This window comes from Manacus vitellinus, unplaced genomic scaffold (assembly GCF_001715985.3).
Source record: "Manacus vitellinus isolate BGI_N305 unplaced genomic scaffold, ASM171598v3 scaffold_10_pilon, whole genome shotgun sequence".
NCBI classification, from domain to species: domain Eukaryota; kingdom Metazoa; phylum Chordata; class Aves; order Passeriformes; family Pipridae; genus Manacus; species Manacus vitellinus.
Window position 1 is genome coordinate 1,751,180 of NW_021938838.1, and position 18,512 is coordinate 1,769,691.

The following is an 18,512-nucleotide window of genomic DNA, read 5'->3' on the forward strand; positions in this document are numbered from 1 at the left end:
AATTCAGGGAATTTTTCCCTTCCTCTCATGTTTTCAAAGCCACACTCATAGTCAGTCATCTGATGCTCATTAATGAGCCACTTCAGAGTGCTTTTTCCTTGTTAAAGTGGGCAGCAGTTCTGCCTACTGGCCACGAGGAGCAAGTTGGATTCACATGAAGAACAAACTGGATTCGGCTTTGAGTAAATACAAAAAATTTGGAGAAAGAGACAGGTGTGCTTCAGCACCCCTAGAAAAAGGAACATGTGTAAAGAATGGCAGTAAAAAAGTGCAGTTAAAGTGCCCCGTCTGAGCCCTAAAAATTAAGATTTCTTTTTCTTTTTTAAACTTACCAGAGATTCAATGCACCCACATTCCCCAAGAGACCCAAGGGCTGTCAGATCCTGGGAGACTGCTGAAAGCAAGGCGAGCTTGTGGTTTTGTTGCTGGGAAGCAGCAAATAAAAAGGAGACAATGATATTAGATATGGTCCTGTCCCTGAAAATCGGGAATAAACTCCTTAACACCTGTGTAGTATTGAGAAGCAGGTATTACTTTATAGCAGCACTCCATGCATGCAGGAGTAATTTCACCTAATATGCAGGCTTGGCTTTACAGGTCTTTATTAAGTCAGTTTGACTCCTTACAAAGTTGGTTACAAAGCCCTCAACATTCCATTCACCGTTACTTTCTCAAAACCCATTTACAACAGTTCTACTGGTTAAAGAACTCACCCAATCCTACTCTTCGTGACTGAGGGACACAAGGAGACATCCTGATTATTTCCCCCCGTCCGTGGCAGGCAGACAGGAGCTCGCTCTGGCCACACTCAGGGCTGGTAGAGGATGTCACAGCCCTTCACCCCCTTCTGGGGGCAGCTTCTCACCCGTGGCACCTGGAGGCTTCTCTCCTCCTTCGAATTTAGGTGGTGAAGAGGTGAACCTGGAAAATAATGTAACTATGATCAGGGACCTGCAGTGGGAGGGAGGGACACCTGCACGAGCTGCTCCCTGCCAGGACGCAGCCCCTGGGTGGGTGCTGGGGTGGTGAGCTCAGAAGCAGTTGGATCCAGCTGCTCCAAAACCAGGCTGGAGCAGGTCCATGCTCGGAGCAGCCCCGGGATGATGCTGGGGTAGCAGCAGTGCAGGCAGCTGCAACTGCTTGCAGAGGACAGAGATGAACAGCTTGTGGGGAGGCAAAAAGCACAGCAGAAAGGAAAAGACAGAGCAACCGTGCAAAAAGGTGAGACTGAGACACGAAGGGGCAGATCCAGCCAGCAATGAGCCAGCACAGCCCCCACAGCACCCCCCTGGAAGTGCTGATCCTTCCTCACCCCCCCTGAGGGCCAGTGCCAGAAACTCTGCAGCTCTCCCAGGTTTCTCTGGAATGTTTCTCTGACAGTGTCAGGGAGGTTAACATTTTCCAACACTCCCAGGTGACTCAGGTCACGCTCCCTGTTTTAAATCACAGCAGGTGCTCAGGGTAACTCTGCTTGTCTTTCTAAAGCCATATGAGGGACACACTCGAGCTGTGCCTGCCTGTCAGTGTGCTGAGCTGCAAGTATTCCCTGCTCAGTCAAACATAACCTGGATACTCTATTCCCAGCTGGGCTTTCAGTCCCTTTCATGACTTGCTCCCCAAAGAATAACTGTCTTTAGCTTTGCAGCTTATTATCTAAGGATGAGTTTCGTTTCTGGATGAGAGACTCTGCTCATAATAACCCCCAAGAGATCCCAAGAGACCCAAAATTATCTATTCCACCACCTTCGGTTTTAGTGAGTGATTTGAGGCAACTTCCTGGGACCATGGTGCCCAGAGAACAACATTTTTCACTCTTAAAGTAGAAGCCCTCTGGGAGCCAGGACTGGGAGATGTTGTGATGAACAAGCCCTGCTGCTGAGCAGCACAGAGCCCACAAGGGACTTGTTCCAGTGGGGAAAAGTCAAAATGAATAACAGCAAGTGTCACAAGAAGGGGGGCAAGAAATCCAAGGTGCCCACTGAAAGCTGATCTCTGGGAAGGAAATCGTTCTGGCACTGAAGTTGGTGTCTCAAAAAAGGAGAAGGGGGAGGTAACAAGATGTTCAGCATCAGTCCAGGTGCTGCATAGTTCTTTCTCTTTTGAGCACTGGGACTTCCTAAGCATCCTCCAGCACTTCCAGGCAAGGCTGGAAGGCAGAGGAAGGCAAGTGGCAGAGAGCAGCTCCTCTGCCTGCAGAGAGGACCCATCCCAAAGCAGAGGGGCCAAAGGGTTGTGGAAGTGCTTCCACCAGCACTGTGGAGCTGAGACTAGGAGCCTCCTGAGAGAAGCAGGTCAGTCTGGAGCTGGAGGGACTGACAGCAAAGTGTCAATCCCTCTGGGTCCTTCTCACCCAACCCAGCCACTCCTCATGAGTCAAAATGCATCCAGGAATTAACACAGGGATTAAATGGGAGCATGGGCAGATTGACACCAGGGAGAGAGAGGAGTCTTTCCTGCAAGGGCCAGGACAACCCTGTGCCACCTACTGCTCCCAGCATCAGAGATGTTACCAAAAAAAAAAAAAAAGTCCCAGCCTGTGTGTTGGTTTCTGAGCCTGCTCGGGACACAGCTTCACACCACCTCCCACACCCGCCTCCCAGAATAGAGGAGCGAGGAATCACACTGCTTCTGCAAAGCACATGTGGAGATGCACGTGGGATGGCACTACCCTGCCAGCTCAGGGGTAGTGAGAGCCTCCAGTCACCCCAAGGCAGCAATGGCAGTGCCCAAGGTCCCTGCAGCCCCTGCCAGCACCACAGACGTGTGCCAGAAGCCACCACCCCTCTGCGTTAAATGCAAGGGTTTCGTAGAATATCCTGAGTTGAAAAGGATCCACAAGGATCATTGAAGCCAACTTCTGGACACTCAGCAGTGCTGAAGGCACTAGAGCACGGCACCCACATGTGCAGCATCCTTGGCCAGGCCCCAGGGACCACAAACAGGGACACCCATTAGATGCTATGAGGCATCTACATGGGTTTACAGAACCCTCTGATGCCTTTGAATTTCTCCTCCAGGCAATCAGATGCAGATTGAAAGGGCACTTTGGAGCAAGCCATGGACAGCTCGAGGGTGTTTGCAAGATCTGCTTTTTGGGTGCACTGAGTCCTCAGCTCCTGCTGAAACACAAAGGCCTCAAAGCGTGTCATCACTGTAGCAAGAAGAGCCAGAGGAGGGTCTGAGGCCCATCAGGCTCCATCTAACATGGCTCGTGCCTCTCCCAGAGTATTTCTACATGATGTAGCTCATCCAATTTTGCAAGGTGCAGGCCACTTTGGTCCTCAGCCACTTTGGTCCAACCTAAGCTGGACCAGGACCAGCCACAATCAGCACTGCAGGAAGGCACAGCAGGTCCTTGTGCAGATCATTCTTCAGTAGCTGTACTTCCCTCTCTGGTCGAGTTGCCCTGGAATCAGTCTCCACTGACTTTGCTGGAGTTACTCTGGCTTGCACTGATTTTACAGATGATAGAACATTACCCATTAAGTCTTCCCCTTCCTTATGCTTTGCACAGCAGCCAGGGGATTTAAAAGCATTGAGTGAGCTCCTGATTCTCTGTCAGACAGAAAAATGCTTCTCCATCAGACTCCAGCCAAAGGTCCCTCTGAACAAATCAGTACCTCTAACAGTAAATCCAATTTGTAGTCTTTGTCTTTGCTCAAAATTAAACAAGCCCAACCGCTGTAATTTGGAGGTGCTACTTAAAGCAATCAGTACCAACAACAATCTTACCAGCTACTTCAAAAATCAGCTCTGCAAGCAGAAGTGACTCCCATAATGAAGAGCAAAGGAGGAGAGATGTGTTCCAGCCATCTGTGTGGCCAGGATCTGGACATTCTCCACTTTAAGATGTTTTCATGGGGACAAGTGCTAAGAACTTGTGAATACAAAGAGCATGGCTGCAAGGGTGAACAGCATATCTGGTTGAGCATAAACAGCTGAGAGCAGCAGGCTGCTCCTGCTTGCATCAGACAGGAAAGCAGGAGGCTTCTAGCCATGGGAAGAGAGAGATTCTCAATCTGTCCTCAGGGCAAAGGCTGCAGGAGATGGCTCAAAAACTGAACCCTGAGGGCAGGCTCATGGCAAGGCTGGCAGCCTCTCTGCCCGCTGGCATCGCTGTCCCTCCACGGGGCCAAGAGCAGAGCCAGGAAAGGGAGGGAGGTGAAATGATGGAGCATGTCCTGAAGTCCTCACCTGAAAGGAAACATCCCTGCTCGTCTCGACCACTTCTGCTGAACCCCAGAAGGTGTCTCCACCGGCCCGCGCTGACGTGCCACGTCCCGGGCAGGCAGCGGAGCCACAGCCCGGCGCACCCCTCGGAGGGGATTCTGCAGCGGGTCACCACGGGAAGGGAAGGAGAAGGTAAAGCAGAAACACAGATAATGAACACAAAATGAAAAACAAACCAGAAAAAAAGCTCCAGCTTAATATACTTCCTAGGATCGCATCCCAAAATTAATCAGACAGATGCTGAAGCTCCACCCTGCTGAGCGTCCGTCCGTCCCCTGCTCAGAAGGAGCAGGGATCCTCAGCCTGGCAGAAATCAGATTATGGCTGAGGGGGGCTTTTACCCAGTGTAAAAGCCAAGCTAACATCACTGCTGTGTTACTGTTAAAGGTCACTCACATAGTACAACGTAATTTCCCCCTGCTTTACCCAGAGCAAGGCAGGCGTACTCCTGGGATGTGCTCACAGTCAGAGCCCCACAGAGCTCCTGGAGACCAAAAGAGGGGTGACCAGACAGGACTGGCTGGGTCCAGGTGACACCAGGGACTGCTGGGGACAAGAGCAGGTGATGGAGGCCAGGAGACAGGAGGGAGGTGACAGTTACCACCGAGGAGGGAACACACAGAGCAAGCTCACAGCTGGAAAGGTTTCCTGCGGAGGAGAAAGCTGACTCCTGAGAGCAGAGCCACTGGAAAGGCAGCTCTAATTGGGTCAGACGATCTTGAAAATGCAAGGCATGGCAGCTGGGCCCTGAAGGACCCCTGGGGTCCCTCATCCCCTGGGAATTCTGGCTTCCCTCTGCTACATGAAGCACACAGTGGGGAGTAAATCAACCTTTCCTCACAGCATCCCACACTACTAACTGTGGGGTGGGCATCTCTTTGGGCTTCCCTGCTTTTCACCAAGCCCAATTCAATCTTCCTGGGAGCTGAAGTCCTCTCCAAGCTGCTGTGCTGTACACAGCCAAAGGTTTCCCCTCTCTCTGCCCCTGGCTGCCTCCCTGTCCCAGCCAAGAGATACAGATGGATGGTGACACATCCCTGACATCCCAAAGTCTTCACCTTAACCCAACTGCTACTTCTTCTCTGAGTTGGCAAAGACAATCCATGGCAACCTGTCAGAGTTCAAGGAGTGTCTGGATGATGCTCTTAGTGATATGATGTAGCTTTAGGTTGGGCTCCCCATCCCCTCTGCACTAGGAAGCCCCTTGGGCTAGAAGGAATCAGCACAAAAAATCCTGTGCAGACTTACAGCCAAAAACATAAGAAGATTTGGCACCTGGATTCAAATTTAGCAAGAGGGGCTGAGCCCCTTCTCCTAAGAGTTTAAAGATTTCTCACCTACCCTGTGAAGACAGGTGTGAAGGAGCAAGATTCAGGATGGGAGCGGTTCCAGGCGTGGGGAAAGACAGGCAGCAATTGACAGGACTTTGTTATATGGACTTTACTGCTATTATGTGGTTTCAAATATGTGTACTGCATGGTATCCACACTGCACAGTGCACAGCCTGGTCTTGCCACGAGTTTTGCCTGCTCCTGCTTCCCCGCTCCCCTCTCTGATGGGCTGAAGAAGCTGCAGAGAGGAGACAGTTCCCATTCGCCCTTTCCTTCCCCGGTTCCTCCCACGTTCCTCCCCCTTTGCCTGTGTCCCTACCCCGATTTGTTACCCCCTTTGTCTGTCTCATGCTCCACCCCATGTTCTAGCCCTTTCCCCACCAGAACTCATAACACCCCGGGCACATCTCAGTAAAAGTATTGCATTTGCACCTCTGCCTTGACTCCGGACCCATCCGTCCTGTGTCACGGCCCCATCCCCCCTTGGACCCTGGCAGACAGGGATGCACCAGGAAAGAGCACAGCCACAGTAGAAATGGCATTCTTGGGCAGGGCAATGCCTGGGGTTTCAGATGGATTTTCCCTTGGGAAAGCTGTTTGATGCACAACTTGCAGGAAGCAGCAACAGAATGAAGGGTGAGAAACAGATGGAGAAATTAAAGAGAAATGAGGTCTGGAAGATTATGTCACCTTACTCATCTCTGCCACGTGGAGTGAGGGCTGTTCCCACCAACAAACCGAAAGGAAACATCAACCTTTTGTCTCACAAACAGTAAAGCTTTGCAGAGACAGGCCTTGAACCTCCTGTGCCTCCTGCCCAGAGGGAATTCAAGCATGAGCCACCCAGAACGGGATGGACAGGGAGAGGGACACCCTTCACAGTGCCAGCCCAGGACCTTGGGCTCCCACTGGGAGCCTTGGCTAATGAAGACATGCAGAAAGCAAAGGCAGAAGCTGGCTGTGCCCCAGGTTTGCAGCTGAGCAGTGCTGGCAGAGCTAAAAGAAGTCCCCTTCCAGCCAGCATTTGCTGGCTGGCTCTAAAAGCAGAAGGCAACCCCCACCCAACCCCCCACAGCCTGCTCGGGGCATGGGTGACACGTGGACATCTCCCAGGGTTGGTCCTGAGGGCACAGGACAAAGCCAGGGAGGTGGGCAGCCACCTGACAGCACCTTGGGATGTGCAGTGCTTTTCCCTCAGGCAAGGCTTTCTTTCTCCTTCACCTCCCCTGCCCTCAGCCTGCCCCTCCAACACCCTGGGGCTGCTCCCCAGTCCACCGAGGGGAATGAGAGCCCTCAGGGTCTGTCACCCTCGTGCAAAGGAGGAGGCTGAGGCTCCCCAAGCCCAGGTGTAACAGTTAAAGTGACTCCCATGCAGCTGTTCTGAACTCCAACCTCTATTCCAGTGCCCAAGTCAGTGTCCTCCAGGTGTCTCACAGTGGGCAGAAGAACCTGCCTCAAACGTGCCACGGTGCTCCCATGAGCTCCACCAGAAGGTGCCATGCCCAGGCCTGGGGCGGGCTGGCTGACTTGCCAGCTGGGAAAAGAGCAGCACTGTGCTGGAGGAGGCACAGAGGTGGAAGGTGCATGTGACACCATGCTGAAGGTAGAGGAGAAAGAAGCTCTCACACACGCATTGCAAATAGGAAATCATCACCACCCCTACCTTTGTCCTGGCGAAGCATCACCGTCCCACACCTCATGTCCAGCTTTGTGTGTCTACTACAGACTTGCTAACAACATACACTCGCTGACAAACCCCTCCTTGGCGAGCATCTTGCTTCCTTTTCATTCTGTCTGAATGGAACAAGTAGCAAATTTCCAGGTCTTCCTTGCTTCAGCTCCACAGTGTCTCTGCCCAGGAGTACAGAGACTCTCTGCTGTCTGCAGCAGTGTGTGGCCATCCCAGAAGTGATCCCTGCCCAGCACTTGCTCCAAGAGCCACCCCTCTGTTACACCCAGCAAACCACTGCTCTGCTGCTGCCAAACTTCACGCAGCAACTTTCCACCACAACTCAGCCCTTTTCTGAGTTACCCACAGGATTTAAACAGGGAAATAGCACCTGTGGGGTTACCAAAGGCCAAAATCTACTGCCCCATAGAGCTGAAAGCACCAGGGGGTAAGAAAGGTGTGTGCATGACTGTCACTCATCTGAGTGTCCCCAGCCCCAGGGGCATGTGCACATTTCTGATGGATGCTCCCACTGTTCCTGCCTCTCCCTGCCGGTGGCTGACAGAGCACTGCTGTCACATTTCTGCCTTGCACTCTTTTTCACTGCCTGCATTTTCCATTTCTTCCTTGTTATAAGAACAGCAAAGCAAAAACCCATCCACTCTAACACAGAATTGGGGTTTCTTTGGTCAGCACCAAGGCTGGGATCTGGCACAGCCTTGTCCAGGCAGCAAAACAACATTTTTCTCTCCTGGCCAAAATAAATGGCTGCTGGGAGCCTCTGCTGTTCGGCTCCAGCAAGGTTGGATGTGTATGGATGGTTAAATTCTACTGATCTCACCTTCCTGAGACTTGATGTTTGATTCCCTCGATGTCAGACCGAGTTAGTTTGATCTGAACATTTAGAACACCAACAGTGCTTAATGTGGACCAGCAATAATATCTGACATGCTGCCCTTCTGCCAGGCTCTTAATGAGCAATTTGAGGTGTTAATAGCTTGGAGACCATCTTCACTTCCAGCTCTGCCACAGAGAATCACATGGTGGCTGCTGAGGGACCCAGAGAGAATACATTACTGCTTAATTAACATGCAGAGCAGAACAGGGCTAAAGAGCCAGCAAAGGGGCCATGCCAAACCCTTTGGAGCAGAGGCTGCTCTCCTGCCAGATGCTTGGGACCCTCAGCTGCCACCAACTCAAGCAGAGTTGGGTGACTCAGCATCAGCTGGAAGAGTAAGTGCCTAAAGGCTCAGGTCCAGCAAAGCCAATTTAGTGGGAGATGGGGCGATTAAAAGCTGGAAACTGATTCAGCATTCCCATTTCCAAAAACCTAAATTGGTTCTAAAAAAATAGGAGTAAAGAGAAACAGGCAAGCAGCCAACAAGTGGCCTCAGAGGAAATTAATTCCTCGTGGGCTTTGCTGGAATGTGCTTGTTTCTCTGTTATTATAAAATATGTGCATTGTTCTAGCATCAAAATTAGATTTCCCCTTTAGCTTGTAATTAAACCCTAATCTAATTTGCCAGAAGATGACAGGGGCCTCGAAACAGAGTTTACAGCCCTGCCCCTCTTTCTTTCTCCACCTCCCACCATCTGCTTTTGCAGATTTTCTTCTGTGTTCCAGGGTCTGCTTGTGATGGTGCTGTGCACCAAGAAGGGCCACACGAAAAACCTGTTGGGACTTGGGGAATGGGCTGCCTCAGTGCCCAGGGCTTCTTCCCCAAGCCCTCCTCAAAACCACAGCTAGTTTCCAACTCCCAAGAGGTCATCTCCTCTGAGCCAGGTCCCAGTTCCCTAAACAAAACTGTTTCTGGATGAGCTCTATTCTTTGCAACTGCAGCACTTCAATGCCCAGTGGTTAACTGGGCTCAGTTTCCTGGGGCGTTATGGAAGAACCGTTTGCTTCTCTAATAAAAACTGCCCAGACCAGACTTCTGCACTCTGCACAGGTCAGAGCAGGAGGAACTGCCAGAAATGTGTTTACAGATGTGCCCCAGCACTACTGCAGGATTGCACTTGGGCTTGGAAAGCCCAGCCCAGCCCTGGGTGGCCCTGCTTCCCAGGGATGTTCAGACAAGTGCTCCCACCAACAGCTACAGCCACCCCTAGAGCCCCAGCAGAACCTGCTGATCACTGTCAAACACCAAAGAGCTGGTTTGTGAAGGGTAGGTGTGGTTTAACAGCTGAAAACTCCCTTCACCAAGGTGGTCTTTGCCTCAGGCCACAGAGGTCTGAGAAAGCAGCTTTCATTTCCAGGGAAAACCAGTGTGGGGGCTACATCAGCATGAAACTGGTGGAGAACACCTATTCCCTGAGCATCCACCCTGACCACGGCTGGTTGTTGTTATTTCCACAAGGAAATCTCAAAAGTACTTTGTCAGATCCCAGGCAAACATCCTCGGTCCTTGCAAAGCACAAACAGGACCCCAGGAAGAAGAGCTCCAAGCAAAGGAGCACCTACCTTATGGTGTTCACCTGGAAGGACCAGTGGTAGTGGACAGGGATTGGGCTGCAATTGGTCATTGCCACACAATCCACTTGTTCAGTGCCATTTATGAGGTAGCCAAAGTCCAGGGCCTTGGGCAGGATATGGAGGTTTGGGAAGTGGACTTCTCCCCGAATGGTGATCTGCTCCTCATGGGGATGCTCCATGAACTCCACGTTCAGTGTCTTCTCTGCTACCCAGCTATTCAAATCCTTTTCATAAGCCGGGTTAAATTGGATGTGACGTTCCTCCCCTTTGTCTAGTTTTATGGGCTGCAAGGAGATGAAGAGACTGTGAAGCTCTTCAGACCCAAGGAAGGTGGAAACCCACTTCCAGGGTCTTGGCTCTGACTGCAGGAGCCAGGCAACCACGCTGAGCTCACAGATGCCCTTTTGGATTTCCAGGCAAGACATCCTCACCAGTTCCCTGGTCACTCTGTTTCCTTTCTAGAACCTTTTTCCCTTTTCAGCAAAACCTTGGGCTCAGAACTGAACAGGGACAGTCCCACTTCTGGTGATTAATCGAGTCTTTCTCAAGCTACCACTGAGGCAACCCATTAAAACACCTTTCAGAACACCAGTCTCAGCAGGACTTTCGTGCAGATACATTTCACATTCACTTCCACATCTGTGCCCAGTGGTCCTGGGACCAGGGGATGCACACCAGGGTTAGCTGGCAGCTTCTCTGCAGAGTTGTACTTCCCCTGGAAAGAAAGGTCCAGGGAGGAGAACACCCCAAGGCCCTGCTAAAATCTGCCCCTCTGAGCTGCTTTCCAAGGGTGCTGCAAGACCTGGCTGCCCTTGGGACACCAGGGCTGGCTGAGAGACTGGGGAGCAGTTATGGAAATATTGACAAAAGTCAAGCTGCCAATTATAATGATCTCTGGGAACAGTTTGCCACGTGGATGGACATCACACTGATCATTAGAGCTGACCCAGTGTTGGTTTTCCTCCTCCAGGACTCAGGGTTAGACCAGCCCTCTGCCCACGTTTGTCTGCAGAGGACAAGCGATGCTGCTCCCAGACACTCCCTCCCTTCACAGGACTTTTGTTTTACTCCCTGCTTTCCCCAGATAAGGCACTTGGCATTTGTTTCATTTGCCTTCTGCCTGGGCTCTCAGTCCAAGTGTAACTTTTTTTTCTCTGCCCTTTCTTTCTGCCTCAGCACACGACACTGGTAACCTCCTGTTTGCCCTGAAGGACCAATATTTCCTTCAGCCTATATTTTGGGATCAGCACTGGGTTTTGGTAGCTATGGAAACACAAAAAAGCCTTAGCAACTGATGGTGGCCAGCAAGGAAAGCAACTGGTGCTGCCATGGAAACTTGTGGCCTTAAAACGGTTTCTTGAAGGCACTTGCTCCTTCTCCCAGGCAAATGTCAAGGGGCTGCAGGAGAAGCCCCAGTGGAGGGGATCTGATGGGAAAGGCTCAGCCCTTGGTGGGACCTCACCTGGGGGGTGCTGGAGAAGCCTTCCAGCACCATGTCCTTGGTCTGGCCCGGCACCAGCTCCATCTGCGGCGGCTGCAGCTTGAACACGGGGCTGGCAGGTTTGGGGACCTGGGAAGTGCTTTTGTCCTTGGTGGTACCGGAGGCACGACGCTGCTGAACGATGCTGAACCCTTCTGTGGTCCAGAACAGCTGATGGGTGTGTCGCCCTTTGTTTGTTATTTTGAACTGGTAACAGCAGGGAGTGAGGCTGGAAGAGAAGCAGAGGTGGCATCAGCAGCACCCTGATGGAGCTCCCTGACTGCACACTCAGCTATAAAACTTCCATCAAAAAGGCCACTCGAGCTCAAAGCTTCAGCCAGGCCTTGGCTGGCCCGAAGTTCATCACCACCCAGCAGCTGCTCTCTGTGTGTACAGCTAGGAAAAGCTTCATTGTCATGGTTTGAGACCCCTAAAAATCTAATTTCCAAGTCCAAGCCCCCCTCCCACAACTCGCTCCAGTGTGAGGGGGGTTTTCCAGACACAACACAAGACTCAATATGGGGGGAAGGGAATTATACTACAATTATTACACAAATAAATATTATAATACATTATATACACAATCCTAACTATCTCTCCTCCTATGTTAAAGCAGTATTTACATTGGATCAAATCTCTTTTCCCTCCAATAAAAGTCCAGAAGGCCACTTCCCCCACATTCCATTTGGCCGTCCCAGTCCAGCTTCCAGGACAACTCCGAGCTTCTCAGCTCCTCTCTCTGGTGCATGTTGCATTTTAGGACTTCCATCAAGGAGAAGTCCACCCCCTCCTCCCAGGAGGGGTCTCAAAGGGGTTTTGGGGAGATTCAATTCAGTCTTACCCCAAAACTGTCTTTGTTGAGCTTAGTCCTCTCTCTCTCTCTCTCTCCATCAGACATCCCTGTGTCTCTCTGCTTAGCTGCAGTGCTGTCTTTGCTGCTTGCTTCTTACCTTCTTGGCCTTCTGCCACAGTTCTTCCTTCACTGCTGCTCCACCACTGCTCTCAGTATCTCTGGCCGTCCACTCACAGCAAGAAAACTTCCCCCAGCCCTTAACTACAGTACCTGGTCCAGTTTAACACTGTTTCCGAGTTTCTGAAGCCCCCAGCGGGGCTCCTGGCCCCTCTCTCTCTCCTTGTGGTCTAAAACATGGCCACTTCTCCTCCAGCTACATCATCATCCTTCTTTTCCAGTCTGCTGTGATACATTTAAATTTTGCAGGGGCACTGATTGGGTCAACATCAGGAGACACCACCACCCCCTCGGGGGTTACCATTTTTTTAACTCCAGAGGGAAAACCACTTTTTTTTCCCCACCACATTCATGAAAAGGATCTTCTCAGTTGCTGCCTCATCTCAGAGCATCAGCAGCCTTTGCTGCTTAACACTCTGAGGGTTTTTCCAGGGTCTCACTGTACCAGACACCGAGCTGGCCAGTCCCAGCTGCAAGCAGAGGGAGGAACAGATTTGCTGCTGTTTCACCTTTCCCTGGCGAGGTGCTGCCTCAGGTGGCAGCATCCTCTGGGGATGCTACTGGGGATCTGCAGGGTACAGAGACTCATCTGGTGATCTGGGCACCACTTGCCTTCCTGCTGGGGCTCCTGCCCTGGCACCCATGCTATCCCCCTCAACCCCCCAGGTCTTGGAGAGCATCCGACCCTCATCACTCCCAACAGATCATCTTTTGCCTGAATGGTGTAGCTGGGTCTGTTGTTTTAGGAAGAGAAATGCACTGTGGGAACATGGGATCAACAGAAGTTTCCCCAGTATGAAGATGGCAGCAAGACCAGGTCTAGCTACTGAGGGAGTGGAGTGACGAGACGAGATGACTGGCTAGACAGAAAACAAAATGAATGTTCAATGGAAATTGATTCCCTCATGGAAAGAAACACTAACTGCAGGCTAGTCTGGAGCCATTATTTTACTCTCAATAAATCTGAGCATGGCCAGCAAACAAATTGTTCCTGGAAAAGTTATTGGTTTTTTTGAAAGGCACGGATTATGTGGCTGGCAAGGCACAGGTCTGCTGCCAGCAGCTCCACACAAACACAGGAGGGATGGCATGGGAGAAACTCCCTCTGAAACAGGCTCTTAACAAATGAGGTGTGCAAGCTTAGTATGAAACAGTTTATGTTGGGGACAGCAACAGATGAAAGCCTGGAGAAGCTCTGGGTAGATGCAGAATTTGTGGCTCTGGGAACACCCAACTCATTGGAGCTGTTCCCTGGGTCCCATCTCATCTCACTGGGTGGTAGCTCTGAGCTGACAGCACCAGCAACAACCCCAAACCAGGCCTGCAGGCACAGATGGGAAGGGGGCAGAGGATGATAACACCAGTCACACCTCTGTTTTGTAGCCAGTTTGTGGCTGCACAGAGCACAGGACATGTGGATTAGCACCCATCTCCCTGCAATGCCCCTGCTTGGGTGGATGGCTGGTGGGTGCATATTTAACCCCTCGAAATCTATCCTAAATGCCTAAGGTGGGATTAACCTGCTCTTTCTACCCCAAAATTTGGGTATTGGGAAAAGAACAGGCACATTGAGGAGACTATTCTTCCCGTCCCAAGAGCTCTCCAGCACAAGGCAAACAGCACTTTGAAAAGGCTTCTTTTTCTCCTGTTTACAAGAATGTGTCTGGTTTCTGACAAAGCCATTAGGATGAGTGAAGCCCCTCCTGCAAGCTCAGCTCTGTGAATTCACACTCCCAGTGTATCCCACCCAACCTCCCTCACTGGACTTTTCCTGTCCTTTTTGGAGCTGGTCCTGCAGCCACCTTTGCTGGTCTGTGCCTCAGGTTTCCGCTGTGGAGGAGAGAAGGGAGCAGGCAGAACAAACGAGGGAAGAGCCACTGTGTCTAATAAAGCCCAGCCCTGCAGGGGAGCTGGGGAAGAACAATTGGAGGGGTATCACAGGGCAGAGAAATTCTGCTGCTCCTCCCGGATTCCCGGGCAGAGGGGAAATAAAACCACACCATTCATTTAGTCGAGGAGCTGCCAGGAAGCCACTGCCAAGGTTTTTGCGCTGCTGTGAGATGATGCTCCATAGGGAACGGAAAAGCAAGCAACGTTATTGCAGAGAGAAATCTGTTTATACTGGTAATGTAGCGTTTTCCAGCCAGAGGCTGCTGGGACCTGCTGTTTTCCTCCGAATCGTTACTTGATAAAGTGAGGAAATAAAAGTATCAGAACTAAAGACAATTCAGCGACAATTTAGCAACTGGCTTCCACTTTGGTGGCTTTTGAGGGTATCTAAAAACTCTCAACTGGCCATCACATGTTTCTAAAGGAATCAGAGCTGGGACCTTGTGCTCTGAAGAAGATCCAGCCTGAAGGACTCCAGCAAAACTGCTCCTTGCTGAGCCCATGGGAGAAGCGTGAGCTGAGAGATCCTACCTGAAGTGGGGCTTAAAGTTGAGCTCCAGAGAGAAAGGTTTGTCAGTGACAATCGTGGTGCCAACGCCCACAGCCTGCACAGGGATGATGTTCACTTCACTGTTCTCAATGAACAGCTTCACCTTGTCCTCAAATTTCCCCGTGTCATCGAGGTTTGCTGTGACAGTCAGAGACACCTCGCTCTCGGGGGGGATCACTCCCTTACTGGGTTCAATCCTCCAGTGTGAGCACGTGCCAGCCTGTAAGACAAACCAAGCACGAACTTGGGATGGAAACCATGGACCCTGGACTGCTGTGGGGTGCAGGAAATGGAAGGACTAAAGAGAGGAGGGTAAAAACCATAAAGGTTTAATTTACTTAAATCTAAGTGTTTGGCAACAGCAACTCTCCAAGAGCTTATACAACCTGTATTTTACCCTCCTTTAACAGATTCACTCAATTAACCCAGTTTTGCTCAACCCAAGGGATGTTTCTCCTCAGGAGAAGGTTATTCCTCCTCCAGTCTCTCTTTGGAGTCCATGCCAAGGGAAGCTACTTTCCTGGCTTCCTGACAACAGAGCTGGGTTGGCACAGAGGCTCAAGGCCAGAGGAAGCCAGGACTGCTCCAATCCCACCACAGCAGCCACACAGCTGGAGGATATTGCTGAGAGCCCAAAGGATAACTCTGCAAAACCAGCTGAACAAAACCCCAACACTAAAGTCTTCTTTCCCAGGAGGCTCTCAGTGCTTCTCAGCAGTCCCTGAAGGACTGAAGCCCTTTTTTCCCATTGATCATCGGCTGCAGGGAGGTGTCCCAGTGCCCTCTGCTTTGGAAAAGTCAGCTCTGCATGGCTATAGCAGGGCAGGAAAGCAGTAAGCAGAAAGAAAACTGCACAGTGTGTGTGTGTCCTGTGGGCATGGCCCAGCCTTCCCAAGCACTCTTGTCCTCTGGTTTCTCATGGACCTCCCTCTATGGATGGGGCAAGAGAGCTGGAAGCTGCCTGGGGGAGGGAGGGAAGGCCTTACACTGGGACAGCTGTGCTGACACAGCTCTGCAGGTCAGGGCCTGGTATGAGCATGAAAACCCATCACTGACAGGCCAGGACCACCCATCTGAGGTGGTTTTATCTCTGCAGAGCTGGAAGGCAGAATTTCATTGTGGAGTCAGAGAAAGCTTCCCTGGTTACATTTATCCCCCAAACATCTGGAAAAGCAGCAAGAGGAAAATTCACCTCCCTCCTCCTTGATGCAGGAGATTGAGCCTGAACTCTCACACACCTGATGCTTTATCCACATGTACAAGTCCACTGTGTCAGGGCTGGGTTTAACCAGCTCCAGAAGTTCAACCCACTCATCCTGGAGAACAAACCTCCTCCCAAGCCTGTTTTCAAGCCTCTCATAGATCCCCCCTCCAGCAACATCAGACTAATGCTCTACTCACCACTTTATTCAAATTAAGGGATCAATTTTTCACCTGACTACAATGACATAAATGCAGAGGAAATCTGTTGACTTGAACAGAATGAACAGCATGTGCCCAGTTCCAGAGCTGTGTCAGCTTTACAGCAGGAAGCTGAGGGCAAAGTGTGGCCCAGCAGGTGCTGGGCAGTTCATGGCTGCAGAGTGTTTTCTGTCCCCACTGGAGATCCCCACAGGGAATACAACTCATTCTGCTCCCTGGGAGAGGAGAAATGAGACAGGGAAGAAAAGCAAACTGATTTATACAATGACATCCCTCCCTCTAACAGCCACCTTCTGTCCTCATCCTTCCTCTGCTGCTTTCCATCAGAGAAATTCCTCTCAAAAACACACAAATGGCTTCTGTACTTGACCATATGATTTCAGCTTGTGATTTTGGAAACAAAACTGTGCTCCTTCAGGAACATCCCGAGCAACCCAGCTAAAAGAGGCCTCACCCCAGTGCAGATCTCTTACTCACACCATACTCAAAGCTGGCAGTGCCAAAGCCCTCCCACACATCAGTGAAGCTTCAGCCCCACCTGCTGAAGTGTGTATGGCTGGACTCTTCCCATACCTGGATATCCTGGAATGCCTGGGAGCAGATGGTCCCTCTGCAGGGCGTTATGGTAAATTCCATTGGCTTTGTGAGACCCTGAGCTCCCTTTCTCCAGGATGAGTGAGTGTTCCTGGATGTCTGGTCTGAGCTGGTGAGGCTGGGCTCTCCCCAGGAATGTGGAGGGTGAAGGCCATGGGCATCAGGGAGGTGTTGGTCAGGCGGCAGGACAAGGTGCGAGGAAAGCCTGGAAAATGACACAATATGGGCACCAATCATCTCCTGATTCCTGGTGTGAATGTCCCAGTAGGATAAAACTGAGCTTGGAGTTTGGCTCTTTGTTATCTGAACTGCAGCTCATTGAGCAGCTCAGCCAGGAATTAATGGTCACTTAGTTCCCTTTGCTGCTGCCCCCAGATTGCTGCTTGGAAATGCCCCTCTTAGCCCTGCTGAACAGAGTGTCTCTAACAGGGAGGAGGAGCTCTCTCCCCTGCCCCAAACCAGCACCAGGTATTTCTCACTGATGAGTGTGCACCCAAACCAAGGATTTACTCTCAAAATTCAGGCTGTAAAACTCCCTGTTAACTCTGCCTACACTCCCATGTTTTCAAGATGTAAAAGCAGTGAGTTGTCATTGAGGAGAAGCTACAGTAAAACAAAGGGAGGATGGAACTGGGAACTGGAAAATGATGCAAAGCACTCTAATGCAGTTTACCAACAAACAGGGACACCATCTCCTGCTGCACACTGGCTGTGATTGCTGCCCAAAAGAGTTTACACCACTTTAGCTCTGAGACTTGCATTTCATAATGGAAAGCCAGGGATACAGCCACATCTGGTGGGGATGTCCTGCAGAGCCAGGACACCAGCCCACAACCTGCTCTGCACTGGACATCTGTCTTGGCTGGCCAGCTCTGTGGGGAGGACACATCTCCCAGGGCCTGCTTACCAAGTGTCCTTTGAACACAGAGGGGGAGGAAAAACCAACTGCAGGCACAGCCAAGAGCTTCTCTGTGCCCATCAACAGTGAGCACTGCCCAGCTCCAGCAGTGACTCCAGCAGGGAGGCAGGAGGGGCACAAAAAGGACCAACACAGATGTCACAATTCCAAATGAGACCGAGGTCACCAGATGCAGACAACAGTCAGCAGCACAGTTAAAAGAAGCAAAGATACAACAGCTGCCTTCAGCTGAAGAGGCCTTGGGAATAAAATCAGATTAAGCAGGATGAATCTCCTATTACAGAACCATATTCCTACCTGGTGCCTTTCTTGTTGTTTCATTTATTGAAAAGGAAACTAAGAAGTGGCTCAGTGGTGATGCAGGGAGGGGAGGAAGCAGCTCGGGAAAAGTAATGAGTTTTCTTAAAAAGCCCATAAACAGCATGAAAACACAGAGGCATCCTGGTTGCAGAATGATAATGGCCCTTCAATCAATCCACAATTGATTTCACATTTAAGCTGTAGATCATCTCGGTAAAAAGCCTTTTGTGAGCCTGAGCTGGAGAACTGGAATCTGCATTTCAATGGCGACGATGCTCTGGGTGCTCAGCCACGGCTCTGTCAGCAGAGCTGCATGTTTGGTAGGGAAGAAGAAGCCCGTGGCTCTGAAGACCTGGTTGTGGACAATGAAGTGCCCTCACAGCACTAATTAACACCCCACACTAAAGGTCAGAAGGGTAAGTGGTGTCCTTGCATGTGCCCAGAGCAGCTACAGGCTGGTACATGACTTAAGCTCCCTCCTCTTGCAGTCCCATCCCCTGGGCCCTCCTGGGACAAGGACTTTCACAGCTGTTCTGCTGCCAAGGATTGGGAGATTGTAGCAGAACAGACTATGAGGGACACCAGAAAATACTGACTTTCTATCCCTTTGGTCCTACTTGACCTCACGAGGGGAAAATGCTGCTTAAGCCACCAGCAGCCCTGGAGTCAGCACCCTGGAGAGGC

At 51.0% G+C, this 18,512-nt stretch overlaps 2 protein-coding genes across 2 annotated transcripts in view; both read right to left on the bottom strand.

The window, feature by feature from the left end:
- The window catches only part of VAC14 (VAC14 component of PIKFYVE complex), a 68,137-nt gene extending 58,009 nt beyond the window's left edge, over window positions 1–10,128 (bottom strand). Inside the window, exon 1 of the mRNA XM_029965489.1 lies at window positions 9,692–10,128. Coding sequence (XP_029821349.1) covers window positions 9,692–10,128 — 437 coding nt within the window. The remainder of the gene's footprint in view (window positions 1–9,691) is intronic.
- Window positions 10,129–10,283: 155 nt separating this feature from the next.
- HYDIN (HYDIN axonemal central pair apparatus protein) overlaps window positions 10,284–18,512 on the bottom strand; it is a 59,443-nt gene continuing 51,214 nt past the window's right edge. Inside the window, exons 13-16 of the mRNA XM_029965490.1 lie at window positions 16,666–16,814; window positions 14,575–14,813; window positions 11,166–11,412; window positions 10,284–10,418 (exon numbers count right to left, since the gene is read on the bottom strand). Coding sequence (XP_029821350.1) covers window positions 10,284–10,418; window positions 11,166–11,412; window positions 14,575–14,813; window positions 16,666–16,814 — 770 coding nt within the window. The remainder of the gene's footprint in view (window positions 10,419–11,165; window positions 11,413–14,574; window positions 14,814–16,665; window positions 16,815–18,512) is intronic.